Source organism: Patagioenas fasciata, chromosome 2 (assembly GCF_037038585.1).
Source record: "Patagioenas fasciata isolate bPatFas1 chromosome 2, bPatFas1.hap1, whole genome shotgun sequence".
Classification (NCBI taxonomy): Eukaryota; Metazoa; Chordata; class Aves; order Columbiformes; family Columbidae; genus Patagioenas; species Patagioenas fasciata.
This window is the reverse complement of record NC_092521.1, coordinates 74,501,934-74,519,626: the sequence shown is the minus strand read 5'-3', so window position 1 is coordinate 74,519,626 and position 17,693 is coordinate 74,501,934. Positions and strand designations below refer to the sequence as shown.

Below are 17,693 nucleotides of genomic sequence, written 5' to 3'. Positions count from 1 at the left end.
TCACTCCCCCGTGACAGTACAGGCAGACCAAGATGACTTTATGGGAAAGAGGAAGCTTTATAAATACATGTAACTAAAGTTTTTTTCCAACCTCTGCCTGGAAAATCAATCATCTTGTGAACCAGAGGAGTAATTCTACTATTTTTATTGAAGGTTACAGGTACACATCTAGTAAATCCTTCAGAATGTTGTTTATTTTAATTGGAGTAAGGTAAATTACTGTCTAGCAGAAAGGATGAAAAAAATAAAGGAATCTGATGTACAGACCTGTAGCTTATTTAGCCAGCTCCTGGAAAGTTTCTTTAACCAGTAAACTTAACTTGTTTCAGTCTTTTCACTAATGGAAATTTCCTACTGGGTACACCTTCACTTTGACAGTATAAACTTCTTAGCAAAGTATTCTATCTTTATAGCATATTTTATATAGTTGCCACTTCACACCTCACAAACTGAAATGTACACAACATCTTAATTTGTTCTTGTATAAACTAACCACTATTTTGCACTCTTATGATTTTTATTACTATTTCAATATTCTCTTGAATAATGTATTTCCTTTTGAACTTTCAAGATACTATGTTTTAGTAATATAAATAATCACCATACTGTGAGAAGTAACTGAAGAAAACCAAATTAGAACTGACTATTTAGTATCTAGTCTACTAAAAATAGCACAGAAGTCAAGCTCTGCAGAATAATAATACAGGACAAAAAATATTTCATAAAGCTAGTACAGGGTATGATATGAAATTGTCCCTCCAGAGAAGCCCTAAGAAACATGACATTTTGTACTGTACTAAACTCACAGCTGCATCTTATTTAAAAAAAAAAAAGTATTTATAAAGCCAAAAAATTATGTGACTCAATTGCCTATGTTAAGTAAGATTTAATGGTGGAACATACCTCATGTAGCTGTTACCAGAATATTTTATTAACTTATCCTGGAACAATGTGCTTTATTTAACATAGAACAGGGCTTTAAAAGCAGAAAAACATTAAAATTAAGATAAAATCATATGGAAGAATTTATATTATATTTGTACTCATCAATTCTGTGTATCCAAGCCCGCTTTACAGAGGCAGAAGACTAAACAGAATTATTCATTGGTAGTAACTTGGTGTCTTTACTTCTACAAAATCACACAGGAAAAGGTTCTGCCTGAGGCTTATCTGGTACCTGCTGAACAGGTATCACCTGTATCACCAGTGTTTTCTGCTAAAAATATCTCTCTATTGATACATACATCACACATCAGGTTAACATGTTTAATTGGACTAATTCAAAAAGAGATTTAGACTAGAAAATGGGAGTAGAAGGTGAGACAATAGCTCAATATTTAATGTAATTTTAATATAAAGAGGGAGAAAGAACAAATGAGGATATAGTATGATATAAAAAAACATGAGAATGAAGCATGGGAAAGAAAATGCTTGCAAGTTCTAAGGAGATTTTGACTGGTAGATGATACAGTAAGTGAAAGGGTTATGCTTAGTGCACAAATGGGGTGATGGCCGTGTGAAATACATAGTGTGTTGTTCACAGAGTGCTGCACAACAGCATGAGGAACCAGAACTACTAAAACTCTACATGAAACTAGATATTCTAAAAATAATGTGGGGAGGACAACAGGTATAACTGAATATCCAGCTATTTTGCTGTGTTGGAAGTTAAAATAGAGTAGGTTTGTTTATGAATTCTGCAGAGGATATGCATAGGATTTTTTATTTCTCCATATTCTTGGGCCTACGCCAAATGATTTTCCATTTTGTTGTATCCTTATCAAGACTCAGAGACTAGAAACTGTCACACTATTCAAAGTTTAATCTACTTAAATTAGAAAGTTTGAGTAGCATCCGTTTCCATGTTCCAAAATAGAACTCCTCTGTGAAAGGGTAAAACAGATGATAATCTAAGGCTTGCAATGGGGTGATGCCCTATGACTTGTGCTAACCTTTGATTGCCAAGAAATGTATTACAAATTTTTGAGAAAAGGAAAAAAAAATCCAAGAAACCACAGAACAGCTGACCAGACTTCTATACTACATAAGATTTCATGAATGAATGCTGAAACACATGCAGGTGAACGGAAGGTAATACAATTTGATGTCGGTTTACAATGAAGATAAAAAATTAATTTGAAAGCACCTGATATGGCAGCACATACAAATGTAATAAACTAAACAGGATGATGATTAGAATGGATTTTTTTAAAACAGTACTAAATGATGCTTAAAAGGGAAATAAGAGTCAGAGAGAAATTGCTCATGAGCTTGCTCTTAGGCAGACATTACTAAATATTTCCACTAACAAAATTATCAGAGAAAGCCACAATGAACAATGCTAACAGAACTGGGAGAAACTGTGAACAAGGACAAAATTTAAATAGTCAGGAAGAAATAAAAGCATAAGAAAGGACTGTACACTTGTTTCTATTAAGGTGGACTGTGAACACAATCAGTCACAGTGAAAAGAGGAAGTGTGGTACCATTACATCATATAAGAGAGAGATTCTTAGGAACAAAAGAAAAACACTAATGATGTAAAAGGCACTGGTAGGAGCTCATCTGAAATACCATGTTAAATTCTATTCACCTCTGTGCAAGAGTATTTAACTCAGAGCATGTGAGATATAGGTTTGCTGAATGCAAACTCCAACAGAAGCAGATAGAAGGTAGTTGACTTGCTCTGATTATAAAACAGGAGACAAAAAAAAATCTACTTAAGCTAAATGGCATTCTCTCTATCAGGGCAAATGAGTATGAACTTTCCATGAATTAATTTAGGCTGAAAGCTTGATCTTCTAAACAGAAAACAATACTCGCTAAAGAGACCAAGACTCTCAAAATTGTTCTAAAATGAACTTTAAAACTGTTTTAACTGAATTACAGGACCTGTTTCCTGCAGTTATTATACAAGGGAGACTATTGGATAACTCGATAAGTTGAACTCTGCTATACTTCCGTGGAAATGTGTTTATCAAAATATTTCTATGAGTAAGTCCATGTTTCATAAAAAGCTCCACCACAAAACAAAGATGTAGAGAAAATATTTTCTGTTGAAGTAACAGATATTGGGATTATAGCAAATCACAACTAATTTTCCTATGTTAGCATGATCTCCTGAGGACTACTGCATGAAGTCTGAAACATTGAAAACAAATGAAGAGAACCGATAGTGGACAGCAATCAGGCTGAACAGAGGTCTATCAAACACCACCAAAAAGGCTGAACTAGAGGTTCAGTTCAATAAAGATGATATCAGAAAAAGAAAATAGTCACAGTCTTCTAAGATATGCAGAAGCTATTTCAGATATAACTTTAACAGAATCATTTCCAGATTTACTGAGGCAGGACAAAAAGTAACAGGTATAAACTACGTCAAGGGAAATTACATTAATATCTCGGGAAAAAAAAATACTTCCAATGATAAGGATGTGCAGTACTGAGGTATATTTCTTTGTGTGCCTATCTAGTCATTTGAGATTTTAAAGATTATGCAGGATACATCTCTCTAGAATAACTGAAGCTCATCTATTGCCTTGAGGTAGAATGACAAGCAGAGGACCCTTTCAGTTTTAGTGCCTTCAGTATTTTGGTTTGGATTCTGGTAAAAGAAATTGCTAATTTTACCAAGAGGTCAACTAAGGAAGAGTGTCTGTTTGACCATGCTGAGAGAATGACATCCTCAGTTATGGGAAGGAGTAATCAGTCCAGTTTCAGGGCTGACTGTTTCAGATTCTCTGATACCACCCCTGTGTCTGCCAAAAAGATGTCTGTTACGATCCCAGCTGAACAGGGATCAGCTTCTTGTGTCGACACTGGAGTAGGGCTGTGTAGTGTTCCTGTCTAGTGCAGCAGATAAAGTAGAATGGCAGCTAAGAGAACAATTTTTTTACTATTTACGTTAAGCAGCCACCAGAGCAAAGATGAAAGTTGTGTTTTGAAGAAAACAGGAATACAAATTAGTTTAGAATAGAATAAGATATTCTAGGGGAAAGGCCAAAACAAAACTGCAGTGTGTACAAAACGTCCTGACTAAGGCAGGCTTATCTGAACTCGATTGTCATGTACCTTTCCCTGAAATCCTATGCAACAATATTCTGTATTACAATAAATGTAATCAATTTGTTATTTATTTATATATACCTCTTCCAGATATTTGTCATTTTTTGCTGGAAGACATGGACCAAAAAATTTAAGTTCCTTCTGAATAAGACAACAAATTGAAAAAAAATATATGGAAACGTTTTGCATGATTTGCAATTTTAGATTTGTCTCTATTTTTTCCATATTCTTCTTATTTCTTTTCAAAGTGTATTCCATTCTGTAAACTTTTGTTCAATATGTAATCCGGTGTTTTCTTTCACCATTTCTAGGTCTGTAGGGAATGACTTCTGTCAAAAGCTTGACTCCATGTGCCTTGTCTTCCATTGTTCCCTTGAGACTTCAGGCTCAATATTTAGGAATCACAGAACGTTAGGGATTGGAAGGGACCTGGAAAGATCATCTAGTCCAATCCCCCTGCCAGAGCAGGAACACTTAGATGAGGTTACACAGGAATGTGTCCAGGCGGGTTTTGAATGTCTCCAGATTAGAAGACTCCACAACCCCCCTGGGCAGCCTGTTCCAGTGTTCTGATACCCTTACTGAGAAGTTTCTTCTCAAATTTAAGTGGAACCTCTTGTGTTCCAGTTTGCACCCATTACCCCTTTTCCTATCATTGTTTGCCACCGAGAAGAGCCTGTCTCCATCCTCATGACACTCACCCTTTATATATTTGTAAGCATTAATAAGGTCTCCTCTTCTCCAAGGTAAAGAGACCCAGCTCCCTCAGCCTTTCCTCATAAGGGAGATGCTCCACTTAATCATCTTCATGGCTCTGTGCTGGACTTTCTCCAGCAGTTCCCTGTCCTTCTTGAACTGAGGGGCCCAGAACTGGACACAATATTCCAGATGTGGTCTCACCGGGGCAGAATAGAGGGAAAGGAGAACCTCTCTCGATCTACTGATCACCCCCCTTGTAATACACCCCGGGATGCCATTGGCCTTCCTGGCCACAAAGGGACAGTGCTGGCTCATGGTCATCCTGTTGTCCACCAGGACCCCCAGGTCCCTTTCCCCTACACTGCTCTCTAATAGGTCATTTCCCCAACTTATAGTGGAACCTGGGGTTGTTCCTACCCGGATGCAATACTCTACACTTTCCCTAATCGTATGAAGAACCTTTTCTTGGGTGAAATACGATCTGGCAAAGCCCCTCTTTAAAACATTGATCCACTCCTTAGCATCTAAGGAAGGTAATGTCACTTGTTTTAAAATGAGGACTGACAAAAGTAAAATTACCAGAATTCATCTCACCTTTCCTTTGTCAAACTAAACTTTATTTTGCAAAGCTATACAGTCATTATTTTATCTGTTATTCTGACTTTACTCAGATCTGGAATGTAGCATATAAGTTTGTGATTAGATGAAAGCATTGCATTATTATGCCGCTTTTTATGAATTTTAGAACAAAAATAATTGTCTTGTCTCACTGTAAAACAGCACTTGAAACATACCTTGCTAGACTACAGAATTTCTATGCTAATTCCAAAAAACCCTACTGCTATCTGGAGGACTGAACTTAATCTGATTTATTTTAATTTAAATCAGTCCATAGAACTTGTGGGTTTGACTTAAAATCTAAACTAGCAAGGTCTTATGAAAGTTCCACCCAAGTACTAAGCTGATTTAGTTCTGGTTACCTTGACAGACTTGACAAGATCACAGTCCAAAACAGTATGGCATAATAATTTTATAAAGTTAAATAGCGAAGTACTAGAGTTCAATCAGAGTAAAAACCATTGTAACAGTATTTAATACTTTGTACAATAAATGAATTTGTCACTTACCACAACACTCTGGACAGTCTGGATGCACCACTGCATTAATTCCATACCCTGGATGGCAGCGATCAATCGAAACGAATTTCAAAGTACCATCAATGTAGTATATGTCAGGCAATGGTTCAGAACATGTCCTGCTAACTTTCACTTGTCGCTTAAAAAATTTCTTTATAAAGTGTTTTGCCTACATTGAAACAAATAATATTTTTGTAGAGTCTTGGATGGAAAGAGGTCAGAATACAAGAAAAGACAAAAGAATGTGAGTTAGGAGTAAGATTTGAAGGATGTACCACTGAACATTTTGACTATAGCTGAATGATAAAAGGACAATCTGATATTCTTGGATATGTTGGTTTTAATTTGGATAAACCTTGATCAATTAATGCAATGTCTTTGAAAGTGTTCAGGATTATACAAATAGAACTTTAAAAGCTAATGCACAGTGATTTTGCCTACATGAGACATCTGTAGCCTTGCATCAGTAGACTTGCAGCTTTCCCAGCTACATAGGTAGTATTGTTTAGGTCAACTTATGTTTCAGACGTACTTTCCATCTTTATTAGCTATTTCTGTACAGTAAAAAGAAAATGCCCAAGTTCTCCTGAAGCCAAGTTAAGTAAGGGGATTATTATTATATCAATCAAATATAATCACAGAAGACTAGTTCCCTTACTCAAAAAGATTTGCACTGATACAATCCTAGATAGGAAAAACATTCCTTTCAGTCAATCCAGAACCAGCAGCACAGTATCACAAAAATGTTATGATACAAGGGAGCTCAACTCCATCTCATCTATTCCATCACCCTAGCAAAAGGCGATGTTTATTTTTTAAAATCCTTTATTTTCTCTGTATTTTTGGACCATTATTTAATGAAGTGTCTGCGACTGGAATGTTAAAGACTTTAAGTCACACTAGTTAAAATTAAAAATGTGACTTCTAACTGGCTAAGAAACAAAACTGGCTATGTAACAAAAAATAGATCCATTAGCAATCAGATAAAGTCTAACGGTGAGAAATATGAGTGCTTTGAATCCAGACAGCGTTTCGTTTGTATACAGGGATTAAATATATGTATAGAAAGCTAAATATAAAAAGAAAAAAGAAAAAAACCTTTAATAGGCTTGCAAGGTTCAGTACACACACAAATTGGCGAACTCTCCTAAATTGATCCTCTTGGCTGTATGTAAAAGATAAACTTTGATCATGAGCTTTCCCCACAAACTTAGGTGTCTTTTTTCAGTGGACAGGATGGAAGCTGCTTAATAAGTACAATATTATTTTAGACTCCTTCACCTCTCCACAGGGATCCCAGAGCATGATTTGCATACCTGTTATTTCTTGGTATTCCTCCCATGCTTCCCTCCCCCTTTCTCCCTTCCCCTTTAAGAACCTCTGAATTAACAGTTAACCTAGGAAGCAAGACTCTGAGTTCTTTTTCTCTACTGTAAAAGGCAAATGTCTTCAAGCAGCTAAAATTCTGCCAGATCAATAATAAAATCACTTTGAATTGATGGAAAGGCACTCCCATTGCAAACCAGCATGTTTGATATCTATAAGATAGCATATGTTCAAGTTTCTCAATGTCTTACCACTTTTCATGGTCTTAATATATTGTCTTTAATATAGACTGATAGTGTAATCTCCCTTATCCATAATGGCCATAGAATATTAGCAATTTTAACTGATGCAAATTTTATATCCACTAAAAAATTTATATTAATTTATTAATTTATTAAACAAAGTATGTTTCAGTTTTTATGTATTATACTTTATTGTGAGAGTAGCTTATTATGTTAGTTGCCCTTTTGTTCTGTCTACAGTACCTTGTTTAGTCTATGAGATGCAGCACAAGCCTTTTGCTGGCATTTGTGTTTTCCTCTGCGTAAGGGAGCAACTGTAAGAAAACACAATCTGTTTATAGCAGAACAAAGTCAATGAAATTAACTTTTCTTTTGGTATTTACTCGTTTAAGAGTCTAGCCTGTTCTGATGCAAGTATTTAGGACTTTTTACCATATTTCAGATGTTTAACTTGGAACAATTTAAAGAAATCACAGAGACTGTCCTCTTTTAATTATTACACATCTTGAAAATATTACACATATTTTCAGTATACTTATTTTTTTTATGGGAACTATTATTTCTTTGTAAATTCTAATGACAAGGAAATACACAATTCTGGACTCTATATGTGAATCCTTTCAAAAGAAACAAGCTACTCCCTCTCTAATTACCTGCCTACTGTTGCAATTTTATGGAGACTCAGGTTTTAAAACAGTCATCCTGAAAACCTAACAGTTCACGCTTCTGACTGTTCCTGCAGTGGACTCAAGTTTTCTCTCCAGAACAACCAATCAGGGCAATATCTAATGCTTTTAAACATTTTCTCTGCTCCCTCTGTGCACAAACACATCAGCTCCTGAGCATCACCCACTGAACTCTTTACATTCTCATAGGATGCCTGTGACACATAAAAATGAAGAAAGACTTCAAGTACAGACTGAAGAAAAAGTGTGGTTACATTTTAGTAATCGATGTGCATGAGTTCACATTCTTTATCAACTGAATAGTACAGACATGTTATGGCAAAGGCTTGGGAAATAGTTAACTAAGCTGCTGGATTGCTCTCCAGAACTGACATTACATTAAGCTGTCATATTAAAAATAAAATTAAATGAATCATACTCAGTAAGAATCCTTAAATATCCCATAATTTGGTGACATCTTCTCAAGCCACCTAATGATTTGCTTTAAATTAAGCCAATTCAATATTTTTTGGCAACTCAGTTTTACCCAGGTCTCCTTTAGAGTCCTTTTCTTTTAAAGAAACGGAAAATTATGAAATCTCCCTCTTTTATTGAGGCCACTTCGAGAAGGAAAAGTACGGAAGTTCATCACATTTAACATCAGTTCTTGAAAATTAGACATCCAGCCTCAGTCTGTCATTCAGAAGCTATTTGTAAAGACCAAGACACATCCATGCAGTGATTTATACACCTGTTGGAGATGGGTAGATGAAGGTAATCTGGGGAGTTACAGAATACGCTGTTATCACTTTGCTTCCTATGTTAGTGTGCAGCAAGGGACATGATAATGTTTTACGATATAAAATAAAAACATATCGATCTATCCACATCTATCAAAAGTTCTAAAGCTCTTCTGAAATAATGTAAAATACACAGTTTTGAATATATAAACTATCTTTTTGCGATTGACATGAACTGCACATGCAATACTTTGAAGCATTTTTACAATCAAGAAACTTTATTATTAAACCCTTGAAATACTGTCTGCAAAGAAGTAACAAGCAAAGACATCCATTAACTATAAAAAATTCTAACCATTCTTTAAAAGCAAGGCAGATTCTTACCTGAAAATGTAAAGAAGATTTCATTCTGTAGACCTCCTCTCTGCATTTTTACATGATGACATTCTGACTTAATTAATTTAACTTCACAAGAAAGTCTAGCAACAAGTTTTTTTAGTAGCTGAAGCAATGCTTTCTTAAAAGAAGCGTTCTGAGAACTGTTGCAGGGGGCTGCGTGATACTGGACTGTGAACTCATAGTAAATTTTAGGATCAGAATAAGCTGCAGGAAAAAATGTGGAGGATGATGAGGAACATATATGAAGTAAAAAAAAAAAAAGTAATTTCTGCATTTGAAAATAAAATCTCCAATTTAAATCCTTAATTTATAAATAAAACCTATTTTGCAATCCTAGAGAATATTTAATTATAAAATAATGTATGCTAGGCCAGTCAGAAATGCTTAAGACATTTTTACAAATCTACATTCTTATATGTATTCATAGGTAAGTCTTACTATTTATTAATGCAATACTCAAATTTTTAAACCAACAGGAGATTACATTAAAGGGATCAGGAATATGAATGCTAAGGTTAAGCATACAAAATACCCTTTAGTAAGCGACACAATATTTCATCTCACACATTATGGCCAGTAATAGTAGTATTTTTCAGTCAACTATTTTAAAGAGCTTAAAATCTTAATCCTCTTTCTCATAGATCAATAGAAGATAAACTAATAAAATCAACAGAAATTTCTTCTCTGTGAGGAGAAATAACTGAAAAAGCTACCATATAGGTTTGACATTTACTTTTATGGATGGATCAGCTATTTCACTTTTACTGTATCATAAAATGGGTGTTTCTAATTATTTCATGAGAACCACTCTACCTACTCTAAACTGAAGATCAACAGAGCACAGTGTTAAATAGAAAACAGGAGCAAAAGAATGAAGAACAGAGGTAATGACATGAGTATAATCACAGAAATGAGAAGGGGACATTGGAGAAGAAAGAAGGAAGGAATAGGAACTGAACCAGATGGAAGAACAAGCAGAATATCTGAAATATGGTACCCAATTAAGACAGCTCATTAGGTCCTCTACCTGGCTTTTGCCTCCCCCATTTCCTTTCCCTTGCTGCTCCATATTCCAGATTTTTTTCTATATATATGTATGAAACTTGAATTTTGTGTACTAACATGCAGGTTGGATCCTTATTGAAGGATGTCAGTCTGCATTACTGAAAACTTTAACCTTTTCCTTCAAAACTCTTTCAAAGAAACTTTTTTCTTTGCAGTTCTGTCAAGCAAGCTAGCTGCTAAAAGTCATGGTTATTCTGTATGAAGGCTGCTGTGCCAAAGTAAAATTAATTTACATCAGAGGTTATTTTGGGTTATTGTGCTCTACAATGTTTCTAATTGAGCACTGGTGTGAATTTTCAATTCAAGATCAGACGTAGCTCCTGCTGAAGGCAACAGGAACTCTTGTCTACGTCTCCACAAGAATAAACTACCCTTTAAAGAAGGAGAGCTAGTAATGAATAAGCGACAGTGCCTTTGCAATCTTTCCCTTTACAAAAGACCTTTTACCTGCTGACAGAGGAAAGAATAAGCTACAAATATTACATCATTAAATGATATATACTTAAAAAACACAATCAGGTAATAATTAAGGCATTAACATCTAGCTGTGCTAAAATTAATCTCATAAAGAATAAATCAGTTTAAAATTGTACTATTTTAATGTTATTAAGGATTAGTGCGTATCCAGTTCATTACATTTCATTGTGTTTTATTTTTCTTTCTTTTAAAAGAGCTATATTCATATCTTCTCAGTCAGCCACTGAGCTTCATTTAAGGTTCTGTAAATGACATTAAATGAACTGCCTGGTAGTAACTAACATTAAAAACAATTTCCCAGAGAAACAGCATGTCTTTATCTCAGCAAATTAAATTCTAAATAAGCCTACTTATTTAAAAATAGCAACACACATTTTAAAAAATAAAACTTTTTCAAGGCACTTACCTGGATTGATAACTTACCATAAATAAGATATTTTATTATGTGTTTTCTACGAAGTTGTATTGTTGTTAGTTTATAAACAATGGAACAATTGTAAGCTCCACTCAGGTTAAAGTGTTTCAATATTAAAGTTCCTGTTGGTGCTATTTCCACATTGCTATTTTCTAGTAAACACAATAATGAAATAAATTTAGTTGTCATGAAAAAATGGAAGAAGTAAGAGTTAAAATGTTTATTTACTGTTAAGCTGTGCACAGAATAATAACATGGATTCAGCTGAAGGCACAGGACTCAGAAACTGAAGCTGAAAAGGTGGCAGTTCAGCACTGCACAAATATGCCCTATTGCTGCTGTGTAACCACTTCCAAGAGCAAAAAACTCGCAGGAAAAGGGACAAAGTGGAAAAATAATGTCTTTTTATACCTCTCTATAGTCAAACTGATTACTAACTATTCATTCTTTTGGAACTGCCTCATGAATTAGCTGCTGGTGGCATTTAACATGCAGTAAACTTAAAAGTAGGAAAGACAGGAAGTTCAAGTTAAGCAATTACTGTATAACAGACCTTCCATATATCATATGTATATGCCAAAATGAGAATCATGTATGTTTAGGATTGTAAAAAAAACTTCTGTATGGAAATATATGCATTATTATGGCACCCGAAGTCTTAACACAACTCGTTAGTTCAAGGCAGAGAGGAAGTAGGATCCTACTTCAAAGGACAAATCATGAGCATGGTTCTTCAACTAGGGTTTTGAAGAGACAGGAAAGCACAGGGGCAAATTTGGGCACTGATAATGAGCCATACAGTTGTCCTATGTAGCCTGCATGTGGGTTACATTATGACAGTTGCTGAATTCTTTCCTGACTTGAAAAGACCTTAGGCAGTAACAATATAAATATGGGTTTCCCAAATATAGTAGTAATATGCAGCCCATCTTGTTGTAAGAGAAAATCTTGGGAACCACTAGATTAGACTTGATTACATTAGAATTCGAGGTAAAGTAGTCATTCTAATAAAATATTTTGAGAATGCATTTCTGTTTCCATTTTTGTATGCCAAAGAAATCTTTTTAACATCTTAAACAATTTAGACCTTTTATGTAGATGATGGAAGCTTAGACAATTAGTGTGGTATGAAAGCAGCATATTTTTAGACTGAAAAAGTCAATACTAAGGACATGAGATCTATACTACACACATCTTAGGGCTTCTACTTCAGACCAGCCCTAATCTGCTTTTAAAGATTGAGCGCTCATTCTTTCTCAAAGCAAATATTTCCAATTAGTCTCATCCAAACGGAACCACGTTTGTGTACTTAAAGACCAGCCCATGGTCAAAAAAAAAAAAACCCCAAACATCAAAAAAAACCCCAAACCCCAAACCACAATCAAGTGATTCAGTTCAAAACCACATTCCTACTCAAACCAACATGTTACTGTAGATACATGCTGATTTTCCTGGTCTACAATTTTAAGAAAGATATTGGGAAAAAGTACTCTGATTGAAATGCATCTTTTTACATAGTTTGCAGGAGGGTATAGGGCAATTTTGTTCCTGAATGAACCACTTAAGCTTTTAATTAACTCAATTTTGTCATATGTATCACTGTGTTTAAAAAAAAAAAAAAAAATACTGGTTAAAAAGAGTACTATTATAGAGACTGAAAGTGCAAACTCTTTGACAAAAATAGTCTGGGATTCCATATCAGCCTCGGCTCTCATATTAATGGCATACTGTCTTTCATTTTTTGGACAATGAAGAAGTTTTTAACTGATGATGAGCTACTCAGGATGCTAAGTCTATAAACTAGGATGGCATTTGCAATTGTATGCTGAAATAGCTATCAGATTAATATTGCAGAAAAGCAGCAGAGATTTAAGAACTATAGTTCTGACCTTTGACATATGCAACTACCCTGTGGGTCAAAAGCAACACCATTAGTTGACTGGATAGCTGGAGCACCTTTAAGATGTATCACAGACAGCTTTGCTTTACTTCTAAAATGCATTACTGAACTGCAAAGATGACAAGAAGCCTGCAAAAGACAGAGCTTGGAAATCCAGTGAAGAGATTTGGTCACAAATGTTTTTTGAAATTCATTATCCGTCACTGAATTCTGCTTTACCAGATTAGGAGACTAGTTTAAGTAATAAACCGAAACTGACAGTATAGCTAAGCATCAGCAGAAATGGAAAAGTGAAATGTTCTGGTGGACTGAGTCACTGACTTGATTACAGAATTTTATCCTACCTTGAGTAATGAATGCTTCATATACCAGAAAAGATTAGAATTTTTACATAGTAACCATTAATTATTTTAATGGTATGCCTGTGTGTAAAGAATCTCCTTTCGAATCATCAAATCAAGAGCCTGTTTTGCTTTGTTCTGTTTGTTGGGGTTTTTTGGGGGGTTTGTTTGTTTTGTTTGGGGGGGTTGTTTGTTTGTTTTTCGGGGGTGTTTTCTGTTTTTGTTTTGGGAGGGTTTTTGTGTTTTTTTTTTTTTTTTTTTTTGTTTGGATTGTTTGGTTGGTTTGTTTGTTTTCCCTAGTGTTATAAAAGAAACCACGCTTAAAATGCCTTGCTCCATGGGATTGTCTGGATGAATACTGCTGACTCATCAGATATGTCTGGGTTCACAAACCAGAATAAGCTATAAGACAAAATTTTGTAAGTGATTAAGCTCCCCACCCTTTTCTTAAATCTAATACTTTTTTCATGTTACTCCTCTGCAGCAGGTTCAGTAAGAGAGGTGAGCAGAATTTCACATCATAGTTTGTGATGTGAATTACATTATATGATTTAATATGCCTCTATTACACAGGAGGCATTTCACATGCATGATGGACAAAAAGCAATGTGAGCAAGTTCAGAGGTTCCCTGGAGCAAGTGAAAACTGGCATGATTTAAAATAGAAGTTCATTTTAAATTTGTGCCAAGAGAGCAAGCTAGACCATTTTGCAGGATCCTCAGGAATTAAAAGGATGCAAAACAGAGCTATTCCTATGAGAATTATGTTATGGAGAATAAACCTGTTAACTTTACATACGCTTGTAAATTTATATTTAAAACTGAATGTTCCTATTTTTTAGTTTCTCTGTTTACTAAGCTTAAAACCAACAGATTGATTCTCCTTCCATTTCTTTCAGTGCAAAAAATAGTTACTTCCCGCACTACCACCCCATCTGTTATTCAGACCAGTTTTACAGTAGAGCAATTTCTGTGTTTTGAAACTATATAGTAAGAACAAAAGTAAATGACAGCAGAATCAGGCCAATGGTATTTTCAGAAACAGATTTTTCAGACACTTAGAAACAGCTATCAATCCACATAAAATTCTAATAATCAGATTAAACTACTAAGCATGTTCAAATTTAAATATGCAGTATCTAAAGATGTCCAAATAGGTAAATTCAGTGATTAATTATACACATACAGAAAGAAAAGCTAACACAGTATATAATAAACTTGAGTTCACCTGAAAAGCTTCTTAGGATTGAAACACACTCTGTTTTGTAGTCCGGACAGGACTCTGACAGTCTCTCAGGAAACACATAAAAGTCATGTATCAATTATAAGGGTGACATGAGTATATGGATATAAACATATACTAAAAGCAGCTTAGTATTTCTTCTCATTCTCTTTCCTTCCCTCTCCACAGAAGAACTGCTTGATATGCCCACAGTAAGTTTTAGAATATCTGAGGTTTAGCTTGTAGTTGAGAGGTTGAGTGCAGGTATTTGTCAGTTGCTCTGTTTTAAGAAACTATAGTACACACTATTTTCAGTCCTATGAAATCTTCTGACAAAAATATTCTTTCTATGCATACATTAGGTGGCATTGTGCATGAAAAGCAGTAGCTTTCCTGTAAATCCAAATTCCTAGGTTCACTTTCACCAAACTAGAACAGGATGATTCCATTGTCTGCATTTGGAAATAAAGATCAAAATGCTTTCTCTTTTCTGTTCTATTTAGCTGTTCAGAACACAATCAAAAATGCTGGTATATGCAGTAAAACTTTAAGAACCAGAAGATAAGGAGCAATTATTTTGAACTTTTTTTCCTCCACTTAAAGTATATTTTTAAAACCTCTTATTCTCAACCAGCCCAACAGCTGTTTAAAAACTTCAAAGTACAATTTCCGGATCTTAGTACAAAAGAGTCACTATGCTAAGTGAAGAAAAATTACTTGCTAATTTTAAAGTTGTAATGATTCTAAATTACGTTTTGTGCAGTATTTAATTTTTCATTACTCTTTCAACTGCATATAAGTGTATCGGAACTACGTGTGAACAAAGCTGCCTGTTCAAAAACCCAGAACTGTTTTCTAATGGCAACAAAAAGAAAAGTGTTTACTGCTCTTTGTGAGCTTTTACTGTGGTCATGATGTTTGACGTTACATAGCTAGACAGATTTTTGGGGCACAAAACACATTCTTAGGCTGTGTGTCAAGGGCTGGTGTGCCTAAAAGAGAATCTTATTTTTCTGACAGATAATACAATGAAAGATAGGCTTTCTTCCTAAAGATTTTATGCTTAAATATTGCATTTATTTTGAAACATTCCAAACAGCAGTATTTTGTTAGTCTTTCCTAAAATTCAATTCATAATTCTACATTTCCACTGAAAGGATTCTTTTATTTCCTACAACCACACTGAAAAAATATGAAATAATATATTGAGCAAGTTTTATGCATCCTAATTTCCCACTATTATGGAGATTCAGTATGACAGGTATTAGAGGACTAACTACTCACACCAAAACCCAGCTAGTTTAGAGATAATAATGCTTTGAGAGGATTACATCCATTCTAAAAGGAGGCTGAGTGATCAAATTCTTTTACACATCAAACATTTCATGAACTAGAAGCTTCAACATTTTTTTGTCTGTTTGTACTTAAAAAACAGATGTGACAACAGCCCTAGGAGAGTAAGAAGTATATTTGCAGTACCTACCCAAAACTGCAGTGGCTGAAGCTGAAGTCCTCTCATGACCACATTTTTAAAATACTTTTTTTGTAAAAACCTCTCTCATCCCTGTAGAAAGTTATGTCAGGAAAACACAAGTTTTCTTCTCTTACTGAAATGTTTTTTGCCCACCTGCTACTGATACTAATATACCTGAATTTACCACAAAGCCAAGAATCCCTGCCACCATAGCATTTTTGCTAGTGAACTGAGGCTGACATAGAAACTTGGAATACTACTGAAGCTATCTGCCCAAAGAGATTTAAACCTGTCAACTGAAAGCAGTCTGAGGTCTCCATGACTTTCTGTTCTACAGTGCTGAAACTGCAATTTGAGTAAACAGAAGCCACAAGAGTGAAATGAGCATTTTTTTTTTTTTTTAAACTGTGATTTAGGAGGTTGTCTTCTGTCTGATCAAATTAAGCTCAGTACTTAAACACATGACAATGTATCTGCTACTGTGTCTGTCATGCATTACAGACTGGGCATCAAAATATATCAGTTACACTGCAGGGCACTCAGCTAACCAGTATATATCCATCTCAAAGGAGATTAACAGTGTCGTGTAAAACCACATAGCCCACAGGCTTAAGTACAAGCAAAACCACCTCTACCACTTTGAGGCAAAGAATGCTAAAAATTCTGAGGGTGAAGTCTGATATCAGATTCAGAGCAAAAACAGAGTGTAGTGTTAGATATCATACAAATGTGAAATGTTCTACTGTGAAGGCTGGCATGTAGAGGATTATGAATGAAGAATCACTGTTGTGTAAATGGTATTCCAAATTGTATAACATGAAAATATAAGACCAAGAACAGAGTTCTGATAGGCATTAGTATAGACTAAGAGGAAAGCCAATAGGATTTGAAAACACTGACATTGTAAAAGAATGAATGGTTCATAACCTCAATTGTAAACTAAAACAAGAGATCAAACAGCCTTATAAATTCATCACAATGATTATTGTTCTTTTAAAAACAAAGGGTTAATGAGACACATAGGGAAGGAAATAAAAGCCAGAATTTAGGTTCCCTGCCCAGACTTGGAAAGATACGGCTGATGAGCCAGTCAGGATCTCAAAGCAATCCTTACTATGCGAGAAAAAAAAACATATGTACAAGTAGCCCAACATATTCCATACAGAAACAATGTTTTAGGGTTTTCCTGCCATACTGTTAAGAGCAGATTAGAGGAATTATTTCATATACAAATACATAGACCAGAATGAGAAATTTCTGAGGATGCTGAGTGAGCTAATAATGACTGTTGTCTATTTTAATGCTGATGAGGTTCCAAACAAATAGAAAGACCCCTCAAATACATCCATAGTAGAAACAGGCAAAGAAGACAACCCAGGGAATCACAGATCAGCCATCTTCACCTCAAGCTCTGCAAATATGATAGAGCTGCTGGAAGTAATTTCCAGATGCTTGAATGACAAGATGGTGATTGAGAACAGGCAGCATAAATTTCTTCTTGGCAAATCATGGTTGACCATCCCACGTG

The 17,693-nt window shown here is 34.9% G+C and overlaps 1 protein-coding gene across 1 annotated transcript in view; it reads right to left on the bottom strand.

Moving 5' to 3' along the window:
- Nucleotides 1-17,693, bottom strand: part of ZPBP (zona pellucida binding protein) — a 29,968-nt gene that overhangs the window by 2,440 nt on the left and 9,835 nt on the right. The window contains exons 4-7 of the mRNA XM_065832569.2: nucleotides 11,238-11,381; nucleotides 9,258-9,476; nucleotides 7,712-7,782; nucleotides 5,892-6,069 (exon numbers count right to left, since the gene is read on the bottom strand). Coding sequence (XP_065688641.1) covers nucleotides 5,892-6,069; nucleotides 7,712-7,782; nucleotides 9,258-9,476; nucleotides 11,238-11,381 — 612 coding nt within the window. The remainder of the gene's footprint in view (nucleotides 1-5,891; nucleotides 6,070-7,711; nucleotides 7,783-9,257; nucleotides 9,477-11,237; nucleotides 11,382-17,693) is intronic.